We start from the raw sequence: 23665 nt of genomic DNA on the forward strand, positions 1-23665 counted from the left end.
AGAAAACATTTCCTGTAGGACATACAGCAGCTAATAAGTACTGGACTTGACTGGACTTGAGATTTTTAAACAGAAGTAAATTACAAATCTATATAACTTTCTGACACCAGTTGATTTGAAAGAAAAATATTTTCGCTGGACAATCCCTTTATCTACATTGTGTACTTTGAGTAGGTGTACTTTGTCTGCAGGTGTGGTTGGTCACATCTGTTCATTCCTTGTCTTTTCTTATTTCCTCCCAAACAGTACATAAGAACTCTCAGCTGACAGCCATGATGCAACATACCAAAATAAAACACGGAAGTTTATGAATATTTTAATGGTAATATATTACTGGTAAGGGTGTGAATTATGCAGAAGTATCGAAAGAAAAAGGTTTGTTTTTTTTACTTTTCACTATTCAAGGCCAATCCTCCTGTGAGAACAGGATGTATGTAAAGAGCTAGTCAGACTGCCACAGAAACCAGAGACTTCTGGAGGATGGTAAGTGTATGCTGTAAATTTATAAATATATATAAAAAAACATCTTTTTCTTAAAACAATTGCAATTATATGAGTTGCAGAATCAAAGAGTTTGGAGATTTTACAGTAATGTCTCACAATAACTTACAAACTTGTGAACTGTCTTGCAAGGAAAGATGAGATATTTGAGATCATCCATATACAGTATACAGTACATTACAGAATGTACAGTATACAGTACATTACAGTATACAGTACATTACAGAGCAGCACTATATACTGTACAGTACATTACAGAACAGCACTATATACTGTACAGTACATTACAGACCGCCACTATACAGTACAGGACATTATACACAAGAAACATTCAACAAAACCAGCAATTATAGTACAGAAGTCACCAAATCTTCACTGATCCTTTACTGTATAGAGTCCCCCCCCCCAAGCACTGTAACACATGGGAGATGGTGGTGGACTGACTGTACTACTATTATACTGTATATGCACTCCAGCAGTCTTATACAGCACTGTACAGGATGGGAGATGGTGTTGCATTGTCTGTACTACAACTGTACTGTATATGCACTCCAGCAGTCTTATACAGCACTGTACTGTATGTGAAGCCTCACCACTTCATTAGGTACAACCCACCATCCACGCTCGCAGAAATGCTCAGATACCGAGTACTTCAAGACTGTGTGTCCGAAAAGTGTTTGAGAACCGAGCAAGAGTTTGAGAACCAAAGTAAACTTTCCTTGAAAATACAGCGAGCAGATTGAGAACCGAGGTATCACTGTGTGTGTGTGTATATATATACATATATATATATATATATATATATATATATAAAAACACAGTAATATTTATATACATATGTATGTATGTATATATATATATATATATATATATATATATATATATATATATAGTGTGTGTGTGTGTATATATATATATATATATATATATAATGGTTCTCTGCACATTTTGTTTTTCGATTTTTCAATATACATAACTTTTTGTGGACCATGGACATTTCTGAAGTTTCTTTATAGGGTAAGGACTGTTTTAGTTTTCACTTCATAATTATTCTTATCCAAATATTTAACACTGATTAGTCAGAAGTAAGACAGTGGTATGAGTAAGCGTGTGACTAAACAGAGCTAGTCACTAGGATTTTGGTCATACCTTTACCTTTATTGTTTTAACAGTCAACAGCCCATGTATCCTTTCCGCTGTCCCTTGGCCCATATACTGTACATCTAGGTACCCTGTTTGACTGACAGAAACTAGATACAGAAGACATGGGCCGGACATCCCCACGCTGCGTGCTGGGAAATGCCCCTAGGAACTTGAACCTCAGGGCATGCAAGATTGTGAATGCAAGAGCTAAGATATTGTGGTACTGCTGCGGCACTAGATAGCTCTCCTTAGGTTCCATCAAACATCTGTTACAGTGTTCGTAGTACCCCCTCCTACATTGTGATAATATGTAACTTAAACTCACGGATTCAGGGATAGTTACAGAATGGCTTTACGAAAACTGTTTAGTAAAGTGAACTTATTCCTCTGTTTTCCTGCTGATAGATTTTTCTTAAAGTTTAAAATTTACTTTATGTCACCTTATGTTTTTTTTATGGACTGACATTTTTTGACCAGATGACGTGACTCTGTTAGGGTTAGGCTATGTTTACACACCGTATATTTTCGTAAAACCATGGCCGTTGTACAGCGGCACTGATTTATACAGAAATATACATCCATAGCTGCCTAGGAATCCCGTCCGGAGTGTATACACATAGGGAGACATGTATGAAAAGGCGAATATGCCTTTTTTTGGCAAAAAATATTCACAAAGGTTTTTTTTGAGAATATTTTGTTCGCATCTTCCCCATCTGCGCCACCTTCGCCAGTGGGGCGGAGAGGGGGGGCGGCAGCATGCAGAGGGGGCGCAGCCTCTGCGTACGCCGCATTTATAATTTTTCCGGAGGAAAAATTACATTGAAACCTACGCCAGTTCTGAGCAATGCGCCTCTACATATAACCCCTGGGCTCCGGAGCTGCGGGGACATTTATAAGCCCGGCGTAAAGAACGCCGGACTTCATAAATGTCCCCCTTAGTGCATGCTCTGGCCGGGATCCCATGCCGCGCCGCAAACAACTGACATGTCAGTTTTCTGCGGCCGCTATTCAGTAAATAGCGTGTTCAGAAACCCATGTCAGTGCACACTATGGAGCGAGTGGCTCCGGCCGCTTGCTCCATAGCGTGCAGTGGAGAGTTCTGATGCGGGTGCATCAGAACTCTGTGGAACGAAAGATCATCCGATCTTTCAGAGACCGTCCGTTCCATGAACCGGCCGTGACCAGCATGATCTTTTCAGAGAACGGCCGGGTCACAGAACGGCCAGTCTCTTACGCTGTGGGAACATAGCCTAATCCTGTAAAAGCTTATTCCCACAGTCCATATTGATACATGATGCCAGATAAGGAAAAAGTCCACTACAGGCAAGGGGCGTAACTAGAATTAGCTGGGCCCCATAGCAAACTTTTGATTTCCCCCCCCCCTTCCCGACTGACCACTAAGCTGTCAAGTGTAGTCAGAACTGCATAACTGCAAGTGCTCCTCAGGTTTGCTTCCAGTTAAAGGGAAATTTACAGATCGCGGGAGGCCTGCTCAGCCTCAGCCTGCAAATAATGACAGCTCAGGGGGCCCAGTGTATCGCAGGAGCGGGTCCCCCTGATGCGGGGGGCCCCATAGCAGCTGCTAGGGCTGCTACAATGGTAGTTATGCCTCTTACTACAGTGCTTCCCCCTTTGTAGGTTTTGTTTTCCTGATCTATAGCAGAATGGGACTATGTCATAAATAAATTATTATACTAATAAGCTCTCCATTGGGCAAATTAGAAATTTGCGCAGGAATTGTCTTCAACTTAAGCATCTTTCTGCCAGTGTCAGTCCAGCCATTGGCTCCTACTTTGGACCAGAGTTTTTATTTCATTTTTTACGTGCTTCAAAATGTGATGCCGTGAATCCTTATTTAGTTTCTGCTTTCTAAAATAATGTTTATTTAAGGTCTTTTGAATATTTATGAACATGTGAGGGCTTATAATAAAATATTTCAGATATGCAGCTGTTTATTGCATGTGCTGTAACTTGGAGGTTTAGGGTATTTAATTGACTTCTGTGTATCCTCATTTTTTTTAGACCTGAGGTCTTCCATAAGAGCAGAACAGTACCGTGTACTAGTGTTTTTCTTATCTCTCCTAATACGCTAAGGAGTACGGTGAATCAACCTTAAAGAAGTATCGTTATACTAACAACCCTGTGGTAAGCAATACTTTTTTAAAATCACACCATAGTGGGGGGCCCATGTCGCGCCGCCCACATTATAATCCGCCACTGAGTCTCTCTACTGTCCCCCGTCTGATGCACGGCTGCCGGGGATGTCCCGTCCTATCCCCAGCAGCGCGCGCATCAGAGAGCTCCTCAGCTCCCCGAGCGCCTGTGGCTGTGACTTCCGGCACACGGAGAGCTCTCTGATGTGCGCGCTGCTGCGGATAGGACGGGACACCCCCGGCAGCCGCGCATCAGACGGGGACAGCCGGGTGACCAGGAGGCGAGAGGCTCGACGGGGAACGGACAGCAGGTGAGGGTTTTTTTTGTGTTATCTGCTGTGCAACAGGGGAGGGCAGAGGGGGACCATCTATAAGGGGGGGCAGAGGGGGACCATCTATAAGGGGGGGCAGAGGGGGACCATCTATAAGGGGGGGCAGAGGGGGACCATCTACAAGGGGGGAAAGAGGGGGACCATCTATAAGGGGGGGAGAGGGGGACCATCTATAAGGGAGGGGGAAAGGGGGACCATCTATGGGGGGGAAGAGGGGGACCATCTATGGGGGGGAAGAGGGGGACCATCTATAAGGGAGGGGGGAGAGGGGGACCATCTATAAGGGAGGGAAGAGGGGGACCATCTATAAGGAGGGGGAAGAGGGGGACCATCTATAAGGGAGGGGGGAGGGGGGAGAGGGGAACCATCTATAAGGGAGGGGGGAGAGGGGACCATCTATAAGGGAGGGGAGAGAGGGGACCATTTATAAGGGGGGGCAGAGGGGAACCATCTATAAGGGAGGGGGGAGAGGGGGACCATCTATAAGGGAGGGGGAGAGGGGGACCATCTATAAGGGAGGGGGAGAGGGGGACCATCTATAAGGGAGGGGAGAGAGGGGGACCATCTATAAGGGGGGAGCAGAGGGGGACCATCTATAAGGGAGGGGGGAGAGGGGGACCATCTATAAGGGAGGGGGGAGAGGGGGACCATCTATAAGGGAGGGGGAGAGGGGGACCATCTATAAGGGAGGGGGGAGAGTAGGACCATATATAAGGGAGGGGGAGAGGGGGACCATCTATAAGGGGGGGGAGGGGGACCATCTATAAGGAGGAGGGAAAAGGAAGAGAGGGACCATCTATTAGAAGGGGCAGAGGGGGACCATCTATAAGGGGGGGAAGAGGGGGACCATCTATAAGGGGGGGGGGGCAGAGGGGCCATCTATAAGGGGGGGAGAGGGGGACCATCTCCTATAGGATTAGCACCCTCCTCTCCTGACATCCTCTGTGCTGCTGTGACCTCCCCTATTGATCAGCACCCTCCTCTCCTGACATCCTCTGTACTGCTGTGACCTCCCCTATAAGATCAGCACCCTCCTCTCCTGACATCCTCTGTGCTGCTGTGCTGCTGGGACCTCCCCTATAAGATCAGCACCCTCCTCTGCTGACATCCTCTGTCCTGCTGGGACCTCTCCTATAGGATTAGCAGCCTCCTCTCCTGACATCCTCTGTGCTGCTGTGACCTCCCCTATAAGATCAGCACCCTCCTCTCCTGACATCCTCTGTGCTGCTGTGACCTCCCCTATAAGATCAGCACCCTCCTCTCCTGACATCCTCTGTGCTGCTGTGACCTCTCCTATAAGATCAGCACCCTCCTCTCCTGACATCCTCTGTGCTGCTGGGACGCTGTGACCTCCCCTATAAGATCAGCACCCTCCTTTCCTGACATCCTCTGTGCTGCTGGGACCTTGCGACCTCCCCTATAAGATCAGCACCCTCCAGCAAGGGACCAAACATTATGTTTATTGGGGACAGCATGGGGGGGGGGGGCAGTAGTGGGCGGATTGACCGGGGGGGGAGGCAGGTTGGGTGGACAGCCCGGGGCCCAGGGTACATTTAATCCGCCACTGCTTGGAGGTTTGCGTATTTGATCGAATTCTGTGCATCCTCATTTTTTTAGACTTGAGATCTTCCATAAGAGCAGAACAGTACCGTGTACTAGTGTTTTTCTTCCCTCCCTACAATAGAATCAGGTAAGTGAATTTTTCTTCTTAGATGCTCTTTATTATACTTCTTAGAAAGGTTTTCTAAATACATTTTTTTAAATGTTACAGTTTTTATGGCATTTTTTTAGTTTTTGTAAATACACGTAGCTACTCACTGCTCACCCACGGGTCGCACTGTCAGTTGTTACCTGCTGCGGGCATTGAATGACGAGGCTATGACTTTATCTTCACGTGGTCTTCTTTGTAACTTGATCAATAATCTGTGAATTTGACTATTCTCCCATCTTGCTGCATCTTAGAAGGATCTTTCTATGTTGCAGGTTCTCGTATCCACATTTGAATTCCTTTAAAAAAAAAAAATGGCAAAAAAATATCCTGGAAAAAGGTTTTACACCATGTATCATGGGACAACTGTAAGCGCAGCTTATAGTATCATCAAAGGAGGATTTCGAGTTTCTGACAGTGGAATGTTGGGGAGAGGCGTCTATGTCAGTAGAGATGTACAGAAGGCTTCCAGATATCCACTGTGTGAGGCGCATCAGAAAGTAGTTTTGAAACTTTCTGTAAGGGTCGGCAAAGTAAAGAAAATCGATCATCGAAATCACCCACTACAGCTAACTTGGCATGACCATGGATATGACAGTGCTTGGGTGCCTGCAGGATGCGGCATGGTGGCTAGTAACCTGGAAGAAGACTGTATCTATCACCCTCGCAGGATCAGAGTGAAGGACGTTGTGTCTGCTCCTCCGGAACACATTCATTCATTAAAACAATTAATTGCCAGTAAACATTGATGTGAGAGAATTGTCAGGAGCCTAAATATCTGCTGATTAAATTAGTCTGTTAGGATCTTGCAATTACATAGCAATTAAGGAGTAGTCCCAAGTGTCCCATTCACATTACTGCAAGCACCCTGCTCCTTTCCTGTATTCAAGACAGGGCATTGGTGGATAATTGACACTTCAAGCCTGAACCTATGTGTTCCTGAGGACACATAATGGGACTGCTCCTGTGCAGGAGTTCTAGCAAGGCCTGGAGCTATCAGAGCAGGATAGGTATCTTCATATACTGATAACAGTGCCGAGGAGAACAGAAGCTCTGTACCTCTGTAGCTTCCCTGCCTGACAACACCAGTGCTTGCAAATGTGTATGCCCTGGAGCAGTCCCATCGAATTTTATGGTGCTAGAGGGAAGTAGCCAAAGCCGGGGACTACTGTGCATGTTCTAGAATGGGCGCTCCCGAGACTGAGGCCATTTTCTTATAAAGAAGAGGGGTCAGTGCATAAGCGTCACTTGTGATCACTGCTAGGTCACAGTGGTGGCCATAACTCTAGGGAATCAGCAATAAACAAGCCAGAGGAGGCAACAGCAATATCAAGAGAATGGGAAATCAAAGAAAATGAAAGACATGGGGGACATTGATCAAACATGGTGTAAAGTGAAACTGAAAATGAAAGCTTGAATCTGATTGGTTGCTAGGGGCAACTGAGCCCATTTCACTTACACGATTTTTGATAAATCTTCCCCTTTGTGTTTTTTTTTTTTGCATTATGTGTGTAATCCACTGTGTATATTAGTCTATAAACAAACGATTCTTTAATAAAGTATTTTGCCCTTAAGATTACGTGTTTGCTTTCATCCCAAAGTGCATTATCCTAGACAGATTTACTGCAACAGGTTTTAAGTCAACCATACTGTGCACAATCCATAGTGGCCATTTGAGAAGATCACCCCCCTGAAAGGCTGCTTTTCAGTGCGATTTTGGGTGGTTTTCTTAACAATAATTCTTCACTGTATTTTCCCTTTAGCCTTAAAAACAGCAACCACATAGTCAACTACAATGTTTATTTTGTATTCCAAAATACATAAAATCCAGATTCCCCTCCGCTTCCTATTCCATTAAAAAACATATACCCCTCTACAAAATCAGCGCTCTCCAATGATGTGAGACTATGCTCACACAGTACATTTTAAGGCTTAAAATATGCTTCAAAATGAGCCTAAAATTTCAAAGTTTTTTTTTATATACTAGGGGCATACTGGGGGACTAGGGCTGGGCGATATGGGCAAAAAATAAAATCTCGATTTTTTTAAAAATTTGGACGATTCTCGATTTAAATCTCGATTTTTTTTCTTTTTTTGCTAAATAAACAGAACATTTTCTCCCTGCAGCATCAGATACTATTTTAATGATATTTCAGACAACAACTATATTGCTTTCCAGTGTAACAGAGCCCCCATATAGTATAGGAAATCATGTTTGTGCCTTCATCTACGTAGGGTGTAGTAATGGAGGTCTAGTGGATAAGGGGTGTAGTAGTGGAGGTATAGATGAGGGGTGACTGGGGAGACTGAGGGGGAATGGGGTGACACTGGGGGACACTGAAGGCGACTGGGGGGGGACACTGAAGGGGACTGGGGTGACACTGAAGGGGACTGGGGGGGACACTGAAGGGGACTGGGGGGGGACGGGGGGGACACTGAGGGGACACTGAAAGGGGACTGGGGGGACACTGAGGGGACGGGGGGACACTGAGGGGATTGGGGGGGACACTGAGGGGATGGGGGGGACACTGAGGGGATGGGGGGACTGGGGGGACACTGAAAGGGACTGGGGGGACACTGAGGGGATGGGGGGGACACTGAGGGGATGGGGGGGACACTGAGGGGATGGGGGGACTGGGGGGGACTGAAGGGGACTGGGGGGACACTGAGGGGATGGGGGGGACACTGAAGGGGACTGGGGGGGACACTGAGGGGACGGGGGGGACACTGAGGGGACACTGAAGGGGACTGGGGGGACACTGAGGGGACGGAGGGGACACTGAGGGGATTGGGGGGGACACTGAGGGGATGGGGGGGACACTGAGGGGATGGGGGGACTGGGGGGACACTGAAGGGGACTGGGGGGACACTGAGGGGATGGGGGGGACACTGAGGGGATGGGGGGACTGGGGGGACACTGAAGGGGACTGGGGGGACACTGAGGGGATGGGGGGGACACTGAAGGGGACTGGGGGGACACTGAAGGGGACTGGGGGGACACTGAGGGGATGGGGGGGGACACTGAGGGGACACTGAAGGGGACTGGGGGGACACTGAGGGGACGGGGGGGACACTGAGGGGATTGGGGGGGGACACTGAGGGGATGGGGGGGACACTGAGGGGATGGGGGGACTGGGGGGACACTGAAGGGGACTGGGGGGACACTGAGGGGATGGGGGGGACACTGAGGGGATGGGGGGGACACTGAGGGGATGGGGGGGACACTGAGGGGATGGGGGGACATTGAAGGGGACTAGGGGGACACTGAGGGGATGGGGAGGGACACTGAAGGGGACTGGGGGACACTGAGGGGACGGGGGGGACACTGAGGGGACACTGAAGGGGACTGGGGGGACACTGAGGGGACGGAGGGGACACTGAGGGGACTGGGGGGACACTGAGGGGATGGGGGGGACACTGAGGGGATGGGGGGACTGGGGGGACACTGAAGGGGACTGGGGGGACACTGAGGGGATGGGGGGGGACACTGAGGGGATGGGGGGGACACTGAGGGGATGGGGGGACTGGGGGACACTGAGGGGATGGGGGGGGACACTGAAGGGGACTGGGGGGACACTGAAGGGGACTGGGGGGACACTGAGGGGATGGGGGGACACTGAGGGGACACTGAAGGGGACTGGGGGGACACTGAGGGGATTGGGGAACTGGGGGGACACTGAGGGGATTGGGGGGGACACTGATGGGACTGGGGGGGACACTGAGGGGATTTGGGGACTGGGGGGGGACACTGAGGGCATTTGGGGACTGGGGGACACTGAGGTGATTGGGGGGACACTGAGGGGACTGGGGGGGGACACTGAGGGGTGACTGGTGCAGCTGGGGGTGATTGGAGCAGGAGGGCACATACATCTCCTTCTCCTCCTCCTCTCACCTCCGCACACATGCTCTCCTCCCGGCCAGACATGGAGGTCCCGGGTCTGTGGAGGAGGAGGCCGCAGGGCTTACAGTAGGTGGTGATTGCGGCGCTGCGGGTCACGGAGCTATACAGCGGGAACGGGGATCTGCACTGAGCCCCCCCCCCCCATCCCGCTGTATAGCTCCAGGACCTGCAGCGCTGTGATCACCACCTACTGTAAGCCCTGCGGCCTCCTCCTCCACAGACCCGGGACCTCCATGTCTGGCCGGGAGGAGAGCGGGACGCTCAGTGGAGGGGGTGGGGGCAGGTCAGCGGCGGCGCTGTCAGTGGCTGGAGGCCGTCGGCACCGCCCCTCTAAAGCCTGGCCACCCAGCATCTTCTCCCCACTCACCCACACCGCCCCTCTACGGCTCTCCCGCCGGCCCGCACCGCACCGCCCCTCTCCAGCCTGGCCACCCAGCATCTTCTCCCCGCTCACCCACACCGCCCCTCTACGGCTCTCCCGCCGGCCCGCACCGCAACCCACCTTCCTCTCAGCTCCTCTCCGGCACAGCAGCCCGAAATGATTTTTTGTGAAAATCGAATTTACGATTTTCACAAAAAATCGAATCGATTTCAACGTTCTGGACGATTAATCGAATTAATTTGATTAATCGCCCAGCCCTATGGGGGACAGGAGGTTAGTACCTACTTGGGGCATGTGGGGGGAACGGGGTTAACTACCTACTAGGGGCGTGCTGGGGGTATGGGGGATAAACTACTATTGGAATCCTGCCTGGGGGGGAAGGGGTTTTTTACGTACCTTTCAGGGGAGTGCTGGGGAAGAGAAGTTAAAGGGGTAGTGCGGCGGTAAAGAATTATTGACAGAAAAACACACATTACAAAGTTATACAACTTTGTAATGTATGTTATGTCTGTGAATGGCCCCCTTCCCCGTGTCCCACCACCCCCACCCGTGTACCCGGAAGTGTGTTGCGCTATACATACCTGTCATGTGCCGACATCCGTCTCCGATCTTCATTCAGTGACGTCTTCTTCAGCCGGCCAGTGGCGAACAGCTCCGTCTGTTCCAAATGCCGGCCGCCCTCTGCAGCGTCATCCGATGCTCAGCCGCAATTGGCTGAACATAACTGTGCTCAGCCAATGCGGTGGAGGGGAGACGGGCGGCAGCGACTCGGCCCTTCGTTCGAAGATGACGTTTGGCACAAAATGGCGGGTTCATATACCCTAACAGAGTATAACTTAATAGCCAGCAACCAGTTCATATACTGGAAGTGTTTTATGGGAAACCAGGGATCTGGTTAGTGGTGCGTTTACACAGTGAGATTTATCTGACCAATTTTGGAAGCCAAAGACAGGAATGGATTTGAAAAGAGGAGAAATCTAAATCTTTCCTTCATGGCCTGTTCTCTTTTTATAGTCTGTCCCTGGTTTTGGCTTCAAAAATCTGTCAGATAAATCCATCTGTGTAAACGCAGCATAAGGATCAGGTCCAGCCCCTGATCTCCAGCCACAGACACCTGAGCACAACACACACAGACTGGAAGAAAACCTGTCAGTGACAGAAAAACTAAAGCAAACCAAGTTAAGTAGAGTGAAAAGCCAATGTTCAGACTGCAACAAATGCATAACAAAAAAAACTAAAAATCAGCCCTGTCTAGGCCGTGTGCCACATGCTGAGGGACGTGCTGAGTTCAAAACAGGTGCAGACATGACAAGTAAAAAGAAAAAATAATGTTAGCAGCAAAGATTATAGGTACAGACTAGCCTAACAATGCATCCCCCTTAGGGTGCGTTCACACCTACAGGATCTGCAGCAGATTTGATGCTGTGTTCAGTTATTTAAATGAAATCTGCTGCAGAAAATCAGCTGCAGATCCTGTAGGTGTGAACGCACCATTAAGGTGTGTTTACACGTAACAATTATCGTGCGAATTTGCACAATAACGATCGAATTCGAACAATAGTCGTACGTGTAAACGCAGCGAACGATCAAACGACGAACGAGAAATCGTTCATTTTGATCTTTCAACGTGTTCTCTAATCGTCGTTCACAAAAAATTCACAGATCATTCCGTGTAAACAGTTGTTCGCCGATTTAACCAATGTGTGAGATAGGCTTAAGCGATCGCAAAACGAATTTTTCGTACAATGTATCGTTCCGTCTAAATGCTTATCGTTATGAAAAAAAAACCGTTACTCCGACATTGTTAATTGTACGATTGGGCCAATTATCGTCTCGTGTAAACGCAGTATTATCATCATCAATATCATGAACAGCAATCTGCGTGAACTAGCAGAATAATTGATTGCCAGAGGTGTAGCTTGCAGCAGCTACTCCCCAGAGGAAATTTCTAACAGGGTGCCACTTATCAACCTATCATACTGTGGCAAACTTACTAGGGCCTGGGTGCCTAGTACACCAACAATTAAAGGCTCTGTTCACCTTTACAAACAATTCTTTTTACTTAATCGATGCATATAAAATGCATCAGCTTTTCAATAGAACAATAAACCTACAGGTCAAAAATTGGATGCAAAGACGAACAGGCAGAATCGGTGATTGTCAAAGTGACAAAATATTGGCCTAGTAATGGTTGAGATAACGTGTTTAATTCGTGTTCATAAATACAGCACAGCAAACAAAAGTAGCTACTCTTGTTTGCTGTGCTCTATTTATGAACACGAATCAAACACAGTTTCTGATTTCATCCAGGAGTGCCGTTTTATATATACCAGAAAACTGTGGTTGGAGCTTACAACTGGCACCCATTTCATCGTATTGTTGTGCTGCTGAATTGACCTAGATAGATAGATAGATAATAGATAGATACTGTAGGAGATAGATAGATAATAGAGAAATAGATAGATAGATAGATAGATAGATAGATAGATAGATAGATAGAGAAATAGATAGATAGGAGATAGATAGATAGATAGATAGATAGATAGATAGATAGATAGATAGATAGAGAAATAGATAGATAGATAGAGAAATAGATAGATAGAGAAATAGATAGATAGATAGATAGATAGATAGATAGATAGATAGATAGAGAAATAGATAGATAGGAGATAGATAGATAGAGAAATAGATAGATAGGAAATAGATAGATAGATAGATAGATAGATAGATAGATAGATAGATAATAGATAGATAGAGAAATAGATAGATAGGAGATAGATAGATGATTGAATAATAGATGATAGATATATAATAGATAGATAGATAGATAGATAGATAGATAGATATGCAGAGAATCCACAGCACTCCAGCGTAGTGAAAAAGCTCTATAGGCTATGTTTATTCAGTCAATTCATAGTGCAACACTCCAAACGCAACGTTTCAGTAACTCTCTGTCACCATTTTTTAAGCGTGAAAATGGTGACAGAGAGTCACTGAACCGTTGCGTTTGGAGTGTTGCACTATGAATTGACTGAATAAACATATCCTATAGAGCTTTTTCACTACGCTGGAGTGCTGTGGATTCTCTGCATATATACTCACTACGATCTTTGGTCTGGATCAAGATCCGCTGGCACCACCAATACTACATTAAAGCAGTGCTGCTTCTTCTCTTTTACTAGATAGATAGATAGATAGATAGTCTGCAAAAATCCGCAGCACTCCAACATGTGAAGAAGGTTTATTCCATCAACACAGTTATAAAAATAGCTACGTTTCAACTCTCTCTCAGAGTCATTCTCAAGCATGCCTCTGAGAGAGAGTTGAAAAGTAGCTATTTTTATACCTGTGATGGAATAAACCTTCTTTGCCACATGTTGGAGTGCTGCGGATTTTTGCGGACTGTATTTGGGATCCCCGGCCACAGAACTTTCTCTGCAAGCACACACTTCATTACCATTGGATGTGCGGCTTTTCTCTGTGATAGATAGATAGATAGATACAGTGGCGGAACTACCGCCATAGCAGCCGCAGCGGTTGCTATGAGGTCCGCCGCATCAGGGGGCCCAGGCCCCCTGATCAGACACTTGCAGCACCCGGCCACTAAGCGGCCCTCCCGGGTTCTGCAAATGCCCAGCCGAACGTGAGGGATTTTCACTGTGAGCGCTCCTGGGGAGCTCGCAGCTAAATGCAGTGCCGTGATTGACAGGGTCAGGAGCCAATGTCTCCTGGCTCTGACAATCACAAAGTGTCCCCAGCGGCTCCCGTACAGCGAACCCTGTGGCTCCGCCCCCGTACAGCATCCCGTGCGTCCCCCGAGATCCTGTGCGGCTCCGCCCTCGTACAGCGTCCTGTGCATCCCCGCCCCCATACAGCGTCTACTGCGGCTTCCCGTGTGCCCCCTGCGGCCCCCCACCTCCCGTACAGTGTCCCCTGCAGCCCTCCACCTCCTCTACATTGCCCGCCACCCCTGTAAAGCATTCCCTGCAGCACCCACCCTCCATGCAGTGTCCCAAGCAGCACCCCCCCCCGGCACCCCCGTCCCCAGCGTCCTAGGGCCAATCGCCCCTCACCCCTCCAGTGTCCCAGGACCACCCCCACCCACCCCCTGGTGTCCCAAAGCCAATACCCCCATGGGGCCCCATGAATCCTAGTTACGCCCCTGGATAGATAGATCAGGGCTCTGGAGTCAAAGTCGTGGAGTTGGAGCTAGTTTTTGCTGGAGTCGGAAAAAAAATTCACCGACTCCGGCTCCAGCTTTAAAAAACAATTCTTCAAAATTTTATAATTGAATTTTTATATGAATTTTATAAACGTTCCTCATTAATATAGTTTATGTTCTATCAATCTAAGGAGCTTAGTTATAACAACTAGAAAAATACTTTTTCACATACATTTACTTTCCTCCATTTATCTGTAATAAAGCACTGGCCCTATTAGATAAGGGGGGTCGGCCAAAAGTTGGTGATCACTATTTGGCAGTTTGTTTCTGCGCTGGAAGAGTCCATTGTGTGTGTGGTGGCGGATCTGTGCTGTTCTCTTCCTGGATGCTGGATGATTGTAGAGAACGAGGAGAAGCATTAAGTAGTTTAGGAGTAACCCCTGTCCTCAATGTGGTGTTTTCTCTCTCAGAGAAGATTGCATGTTTTTCTTCAGTGTGCTGTGGCTGCAGCAGGCTGTGTGTATGCTATAGCTGCAGCAGGCTGTGTGTGTGTGTGCTATAGCTGCAGCAGGCTGTGTGTGTGTGCTATAGCTGCAGCAGGCTGTGTGTGTGTGCTATAGCTGCAGCAGGCTGTGTGTGTGTGCTATAGCTGCAGCAGGCTGTGCGTTTGTGTGTGGCCCCTGTTTATCCTGGCGGTGAAGGCAGCATGTACTGTCATCGGCACACAGTTTTAGCAGAGCTATGGCAGTGATCTGTGTTCTGTGATCAGCTGGTGCCCTGCTTGTGTCGGGGGCTGGAGGGGGTCAGGCATCAGAGACAGGAGTATACATTGTTGCCACACATAGTTGCCAACATTTGAAAATTTTTTCCAGGGACTCTTTAGACACAAGGATTAAGGCTCTTGTTGTGGGTGTGGTCTCAGTAGAGTGTGGCCTATTGTGTCACAAGGGGAGCTTATGGTTCCCTGCTGTATCAGTAAACTGTTAGCTATAAGCACTCATTAGTGCTTATAGCTAAAGGCGTGGGAGGTGGCAGGGCTTCCCAGGACATACCGCGGTCATGGTTTTCCCTGGGCTGTCTCCTCAAAATCTGGACAGTCCCGGCAAAACAGCAAAACCAGGACTTTTGGCAACTATGAGTGTAGGTAAGGACGGGGGAATAGAGGGGACTACAAGGCTGTGATTTAAATGACAATAGTAGGTATAATATGCCTTGAAAAAGCAAAGCACAGTCATGTATATGAATTAATAGACCAAATATTTGGCTAACCTGTAAAATAGCCTTTTTTGTAATTTGAAATAACGTCTGTTATTTGGGCGCAAAGTGACAACCGTTAAAAAAAAAAAAAGCCCCCCAAAAAAATTACTGAAGTCCCACCGTGGTCATCCTATTTACTACTGTTCCTAGGTGACCTAGCACTGTAATGGTTATCATAATGACTAGAATCAAAGAAAAGAAATAAAACAGCTGTACTGTAAATAAGAAAAGACTGAAAATAATAATAACAATTCTACAAAAAGGAACATTTCCACAAGCCTTGAGATTTGGACTTGTGTTTTTTATTTTATTTTAGGGTGAGTTACCTGCATTCTTTTAGATGACTCAGAAAACCGAAACAGAAATTACCTACAGACAAGCTATTGAGAAAGGGAGTTTTCCACTGTAAAATCTCTCTGCACTTTATATTGTCTGACTTTTGCACTAATACAGCTCCCTTACATCTCATGTCTACAGCTCATAATCTAAGGCTATGTTCACACTATACATCTGTGCGGCTGTATTTTTTATGCGGCTGGAAATGTGTGGCTGAAACTACGGCCGTGGGAAAAAATAGACATGCGGCTGAAAACATACGGTCATTTACTTGGAAATCTGGTTCAACTAAAAATAACAAAATCTTTAGAAAGTGATGGAAACACCTCTGGATGCATCTGGGAAAGCAGGGAACAAAGTTTACATGAATCGCTATTACCGGGGTTTGCAATCCTTTGCAGTAATGCCGATGTCTCTCATGGTTAATCTATTTAATTAATAAAACACATTTTTATAGTGCTTGAAAAGCACTATATTGTAATCCGTATTCTTCTTCTTCTTCTTCCGTTTCTTCTTCTTCCAGCCATTTTTCTGCGCGTAATACAGCCCGAACAGCTTTGCGCACACACTCCTTTCAAACTGCGTTTCGAACCCCTCAGCGGTGTGAGGTGTGCTATTTTTCGTTTCGATCGGATTTGTCGTTTTTAAGAAATTTACGTTAAGCGACCCCAAATTTCCCATAGAAAATAATGGCCCATTGCAAATAATGGCCACACTCTAACCGCTAACAGCCAATCACAGCACATATGCAAATAGCTGAAAAATAGCAGCCAATAGGAACTCTAAGGTTTTGTCAGGCAATGTATCACACCATCCACAGTCACATGTCCACTATTGGCCAATAGACGATGTAATATATGGAAGGTCCTTAATGATTTTGTCTCACTGACATGAGGAAGATTGTCATGGTAACCGAGCAATGATCTTTACCATTATAGGGACCCAGGTCGCCCTTAAAGGAACGCAAGTCGCTCTTAAAGGGACCCAAGTTGCTCTTAAAGGGTCGAGAGCCATGTCGCTCTTAAAGGGACCCAAGTCGTTCTTAAAGGGACCCAAGTCGCTCTTAAAAGGACGGGACCCAAGTCACTCTTAAAGGGTCCCATGTAGCTCTTAAAGGGATCCAAGTCGCTCTTAAACTGACAGGACCCAAGTTGCTCTTAAACGGATGGGACGCATGTTGCTCTTAAAGGGACCCAAGTCACTCCAAAAGGTATGGGACCCATGTCGCTCTTAAAGAGACACATGTCGCTAGAGCGACCTGGGTCCTTTTAATAGCGACCCGGGTCCCTTTAAGAGCGAACTGGGTCCCTTTAAGAGCCACCTGGGTCCCTTTAAGAGCGTCCTGGGTCCCTTTAAGAGCGTCCTGGGTCCCTTTAAGAGCGTCCTGGGTTCCTTTAAGAGCAAAATATGTCCCTTTAAGTGTGAAATTGGTCCCTTTGAGAGTGAAATTGGTCCCTTTAAGAGCGACCTGGGTCCCTTGAAGAGCGACCTGGGTCCCTTTAAGAGCAAAATATGTCCCTTTAAGAGTGAAATTGGTCCCTTTAAGAGCGACCTGGGTCCCTTGAAGAGCGACCTGGGTCCCTTTAAGAGCAAAATATGTCCCTTTAAGAGCGAAATATGTCAATTTAAGAGCGACCTGGGTCCCTTTAAGAGCGACCTGGGTGCCTTTAAGAGCGACCTCGGTCCCTTTAAGAGCAAAATATGTCCCTTTAAGAGCAAAATGGGTCCCTTTAAGAGCGACCTGGGTCCCTTTAATAACAAAATATGTCCCTTTAAAGGAGAAGTCCGGCCAAAATTAATTTTTGATATGTTGTTACTTATGAAAAGTTATACAAATTTCTAATGTACATTAATTATGGGAAATGCACATATACTGCTATTTCCCTTAATTTAGTAGATCAGGAAGTGTTAGAATTCTCTCTGAAGAAGTGACGTCACGACCCAGGGTGTAATTCCTATGGAGTGTCCAGCAGGGGGCGCTCTCTATATAGAAGTCTATGGGACTTTATTGTTTCTATGGGTTTCTATGTAATGTAATGTAATGTTATGTACAGTGTGCTTTATTGAATGAATACATCTATGGAATACTTTGGGGAGCAAGTGTCCCTGCTCCCCAAAGTATTGCATAAATGTATTAATTCAATACATTCGGATATCACAGTAAGCCCGCCGATCCGCCGCATTTCCGCCGCACGCCGATCCGCCGCATTCCTGCCGATCCGGACCATATACATTGAACTACAGCTCCCATCATCTGCTTCTAGTATGAACAGGTGATGGGAGCTGTAGCTGGGTAATGGATATGACATGCCGCCGGGCGCAGGGGGGAGCCGCTCAGTACACAGCAGCTCTCCCCCCTCCTCCTCCTCCTTCCGTGATAACTTCCGCCTATAGCACTGCTGAGTCCCTGCCTGGCCGCCGCTCTCCGCTCTCATATTCCGGCTCCCGGCATCAGCGCGGACACCAGGATGCATCGGGAGCCGGTATGTATGGGGGGAGAGTGGAGAGCGGCGGCCAGGCAGGGAGTCAGCAGTGCTATAGGCGGAAGTTATCCCGGAAGGAGGAGGAGGAGGGGGGAGAGCTGCTGTGTACTGAGCGGCTCCCCCCTGCGCCCGGCGGCATGTCATATCCATTACCCAACTACAGCTCCCATCACCTGTTCATACTAGAAGCAGATGATGGGAGCTGTAGTTCAATGTATATGGTCCGGATCGGCGGGAATGCGGCGGATCGGCGGGAATGCAGCGGATCGGCGTGCGGCGGATCGGCGGGAATGCAGCGGATCGGCGGGATTACTGTGATATCCGAATGTATTGAATTAATACATTTATGCAATACTTTGGGGAGCAGGGACACTTGCTCCCCAAAGTATTCCATAGATGTATTCATTCAATAAAGCACACTGTACATAACATTGCATTACATTAGATAGAAACCCATAGAAACAATAAAGTCCCATAGACTTCTATATAGAGAGCGCCCCCTGCTGGACACTCCATAGGAATTACACCCTGGGTCGTGACGTCACTTCTTCAGAGAGAATTCTAACACTTCCTGATCTACTAAATTAAGGGAAATAGCAGTATATGTGCATTTCCCATAATTAATGTACATTAGAAAATTGTATAACTTTTCATAAGTAACAACATATCAAAAATTAATTTTGGCCGGACTTCTCCTTTAAGAGCGAAATATGTCCCTTTAAGAGCAAAATGGGTCCCTTTAAGAGCAAAATGGGTCCCTTTAAGCGTGAAATTGGTCCGTTTAAGAGTGAAATTGGTCCCTTTAAGAGCGACCTGGGTCCCTTTAAGAGCAACCTGGGTCCCATTAAGAGCTACCTGGGTCCCCTTAAGAGCGTCCTGGGTCTCTTTAAGAGCGACCTGGGTCCCTTTAAGAGCGACCTGGGTCCCTTTAAGAGCAAAATATGTCCCTTTTAAGAGCGAAATATGTCTCTTTAAGAGCAAAATGGGTCCCTTTAAGAGCAAATTGGGTCCCTTTAAGAGCGACCTGGGTCCCTTTAAGAGCGAAATGGATCCCTTTAAGAGTGACCTGGGTCCCTTTAAGAGCGAAATATGTCCCTTTAAGAGTGAAATATGTCCCTTTAAGAGCGAAATGGGTCCCTTTAAGAGCGACCTGGGTCCCTTTAAGAGCGACCTGGGTCCCTTTAAGAGCGATCTGGGTCCCTTTAAGTGCGATTTGGATCCCTTTAAGAGCAAAATCGGTCTCTTTAAGAGCGACCTGGGTCCCTTTAAGAGCGACCTGGGTCCCTTTAAGAGCAACCTTGGTCCCTTTTAAGAGCGACCTTGGTCCCTTTAAGAACGACCTTGGTCCCTTTAAGAGTGACCTGGGTCCCTTTAAGAGCGACCTTGGTTCCTTTAAGAATGACCTGGGTCCCTTTAAGAGCGAAGGGACCCAGGTCGCTCTTAAAGCGACCCCGGTCGCTCCTAAAGGGACCCATGTTGCTCTTAAAGGGACGGGAGCCAAGTTGCTCTTAAAGGGATGCGAACCAAGTCGCTCTTAAAGAGACGGCACCCAGGATTAAAGTTTCTCTGAAAAGGAAGTCACTGGTAAAGGGGCGCTCTGGAAGTCACTGGTAAAGGGGCGCTCTGGAAGTCACTGGTAAAGGGGCGCTCTTTTCAAGCACTATGTATTTCCCTGGAAATGCAAATCTAGTCTTTGTAATAAAGTCACTTTCGTTGTTCAATAATTAAATTTAAACGAATCCATCATTGAGCAATTAAATATACTGTTAAAATAAATATATATATAAATAAATGTATATTTATATATATTTATTTTTTGACAGTATATTTAATTGCACAATGATGGATTCGTTAGAATTAACTTATTCAACAACGAAACTGATTGTATTACAGCAAAAATGTGTTTTATTAATTAAATATTAATTAGTACAGGAAGCTCCATTAAGCCGTTAATTCATATTGCCGGTAATAGAGCATTCTGTACTAATCATCACTTTACTTTAATTAAAACATCAAATGTTTCTTCTAATTATGTTATCACAATAGCATTATTAGAAGAAACATTTTGAATTATATGTGCGCTCAGCTACGAAGAAGTATGCCAAGCCTTCAGTGATAAAATCTGTGCTCAGTTCTGAATGCCAAGCAGAAAAATGCCAAGTTACACCAAACACAACATACAAATAGGTAAAAATACCACAAACAAAAAAAATGCCAACCACCACCACCACCACAAATGCCTTTAAAAAAGCCACACGCAGCTTTCACTTTTTTATGCCCTTTTTCTGGAGGCCCTAGAATAACATTACTAAAAACCTGTGTCTGGGAGGATCCTAAGGCTGCTCTTGCAAACAACACTAGATACTGCGGTAATGCTTGAGATCTTGATCATTGGTGAGTGGTGTCTGGACTTGCTCTTAACAGTGAGAAGTCTAGGTGTCGCTTGGCATTTGTCCAGTAGCTCTATGCGTAAGGGGGCATTCACACGTTCTGTGCACAGTTCACAATTACAGATGATGTGCTACTGCAGTGTCCCAGTAGAGAAGGTTTTTCTCTATATCTCTGTATTCCATTTGATCCTGTACTGGAAAAGGTTAATGGCCACTGCAAAGGGTTGTGTTATGTTGCCCCCCGCCAGTGTTCCAGTCTGGTATTTCTCATATTTTCCTATGTATATTTGTTTGCCTGTTATTTAGTGGTGTGATGATGCAACCGGCCTAGTGTCATGTGACTTCCCCGGCTGCCATAGCAACCCCAATAGCCGTCGAGCTTTTGGCTGGGGTCAGTTAGTCACTTCCTTTTTAGCTCAGTAGTCTTCTCTCTACCCTCAAGGGAGAAGGTTGTGTTGTTCTCTCCTCCACCTTCAGGAGGAAGAACGTGCTCTGCTGCTTCCAAGCAAGGCCGCAACTCAGGGTGATCCGCTCCCCTGTTCCAGAGACAGATTCCGGTCCAGTTCTCACCAGTCTCATCCGCAAGATTCCTCATTATCAGATCATCAGATGTACAAGGTTTTACTTCCAGCACTAAGCCATCTTAATCACTCATGCAAAGCAGGTGGGGGAGGGATAAGGAGTGCATGCTGCAGCTCAGCGCCAGCTTTATGACTCTTGAACTTAGAAGTAAAATATGATTTCAATGTTGTCAATAGCCATCAGCTAAGAGACATCTGTTGTATCTCCCTATTATCTATGGGCCTATGCCTTCAGCTTTCAGCATGATATAGAGCTGACAAGTTACCTTTAAAGAATAGTTTGGACAAGCCTGTGTGTTGTTATACCGAGTGTGGGAAGGGGGTGGTGCATGACACAGATGAAAGAAGAGAGAATACCCCCCCCCCCCCCTTAAAGGAGAAGTCCAGCGAAAATTTTTATTAAAGTATTGTATTGCCCCCCAAAAGTTATACAAATCCCCAATATACACTTATTATGGGAAATGCTTATAAAGTGCTTTTTTCCCTGCACTTACTACTGCATCCAGGCTTCACTTCCTGGATAAAATGGTGATGTCACTTCCTGGATAAAATGGTGATGTCACGACCCAACTCCCAGAGCTGTGCAGGCTGTGGCTGCTGGAGAGGATGATGGCAGGGCGATGCAGGGTGTCCCCCCAGTGCCCTGTGTCCCTCAGTGTCCCCCTGCCATCATTCTCCCCAGCAGCCACAGCCCACACAGCTCTGGGAGTCGGGTTGTGACATCACCATTTTATCCAGGAAGTGACATCACCATGTTATCCAGGAAGTGACATCACCATGTTATCCAAGAAGTTAAGCCTTGATGCAGTGGTAAGTGCAGGGAAAAAAGCACTTTATAAGTATTTCCCATAAGTGTATATTGGTGATTTGTATACCTTTTGGGGGCAAAACAATACTTTAATAAAATTTTTCGCTGGATTTCTCCTTTAAAGGCCCTGCACCAAGCATAACACAAGTGCATCACTTTTACCCAGAGAACTCCTGTCCATGACCAATCTCGGCCAGTCACCAAGTGGACTCCTACTCCTCGTGCCTATATGTTAGTCACTTATTAGCCAGCTCAGCAAGACATTTCTCTTTCCATAAAATAAACGGGTGTGCCAGGTGAACAATACCATAGAATGCCATTTACGTTCAGAGCGGCAGCTACATTACAAGGTTTATCCTGGAATGTTCCTGTTGCCCTGTAGCGATTTCTACTGGCATGAGGATTAACCTGTCCTCTGAAGGCCTAAGATATTAATAATGAGGGGGGTACCCTTATGAATAACATTGGCCAGAGTACACAGCTGTGTATTACCAAGGAATTACAATCTGCTAGAAGACAAAGCCAAGACATCAGGATGACCGCCCCTGTATATATTCTGATCTTTATTCCTCTAGATTAACTACAGTCTAAAATATCACATTCTCCTTAAAGTAGCTTTTAAGTGAATTCCCTCAGTGGGCAGCAGCTGATCTCTTGGAGGACTGCCTGCTATTAAGACACATACGGATTAGCTTTGGATCACTAGGGATTGGGTATAGCATTTAAAACTAGGGGAAATCTCTTCATCATACAGAATTATTTCCACTAAATTACTTAAAAATAGTAAGATTTTTTTAAAAATGCCAGCTGTAATTTTTTGTATGTATAAAGCACACATTTCTTTCAGGAGGCGTTTGTCACGACATTTTATTAAAACCACATCCCATGAACCACATACAACCTGACCTGGCCGCAGACTTCTATTAGTTCTCACAGACACATTTTCACTCAACGCCCTTTAACCCCTTCAAGACCAAGGTCATTTGTGCCAGGATGTCCGGGTCAAATTAATGCAATGTTCCTCCCCGCCTTCTAAGAGCCATAACACTTTGATTTTTCCTCCTACAGGGCTGGGTGGGGTGTCATTTTTGGCTCCATGATCTCTAGTTTTTATTAACATCATTTTGGTATAACAACCGTGTGGGAACAATAATGTTATATTTTAATAGATTGGACAATTCTGCATGCTACGATATATAATATAATTATTTATTTTATTTTTTTAACTATTTTTATTTTTATAATGGGCAATGAGGTGTTTTAATTTTATTTTTTGGGGGGGGGGGTGATAAGGGTTTTTTAAATACTTTTAAAAAACTTTTTTTTACTATACTTTTTTAAACTTTAAAACAAGCAATCAATAGGTTGCATATACTGATCTATGCCATGGCATAGCATAGATCAGTATATGCTATGCTATGACAGTGCTCTCTTCTGCCACCTCTGTCCATGTCAGGAGCTGTCCAGTGCAGCAGCAAATCCCCAAAGAAAACCTCTCCTGCCTCTGGACAGTTCCTGACATGGACAG

General features: G+C 46.3%; 1 protein-coding gene across 1 annotated transcript in view; it reads left to right on the plus strand.

Moving 5' to 3' along the window:
- Positions 1-248: 248 nt before the first annotated feature.
- Positions 249-23665, plus strand: part of LOC138768692 (uncharacterized) — a 95614-nt gene continuing 72197 nt past the window's right edge. The window contains exons 1-5 of the mRNA XM_069946645.1: positions 249-483; positions 3667-3789; positions 5747-5819; positions 6113-6532; positions 14060-14092. Coding sequence (XP_069802746.1) covers positions 6152-6532; positions 14060-14092 — 414 coding nt within the window. The 5' untranslated portion in view covers positions 249-483; positions 3667-3789; positions 5747-5819; positions 6113-6151. The remainder of the gene's footprint in view (positions 484-3666; positions 3790-5746; positions 5820-6112; positions 6533-14059; positions 14093-23665) is intronic.

Source organism: Dendropsophus ebraccatus, chromosome 12 (assembly GCF_027789765.1).
Source record: "Dendropsophus ebraccatus isolate aDenEbr1 chromosome 12, aDenEbr1.pat, whole genome shotgun sequence".
In the NCBI taxonomy this organism is placed as follows: Eukaryota; Metazoa; Chordata; class Amphibia; order Anura; family Hylidae; genus Dendropsophus; species Dendropsophus ebraccatus.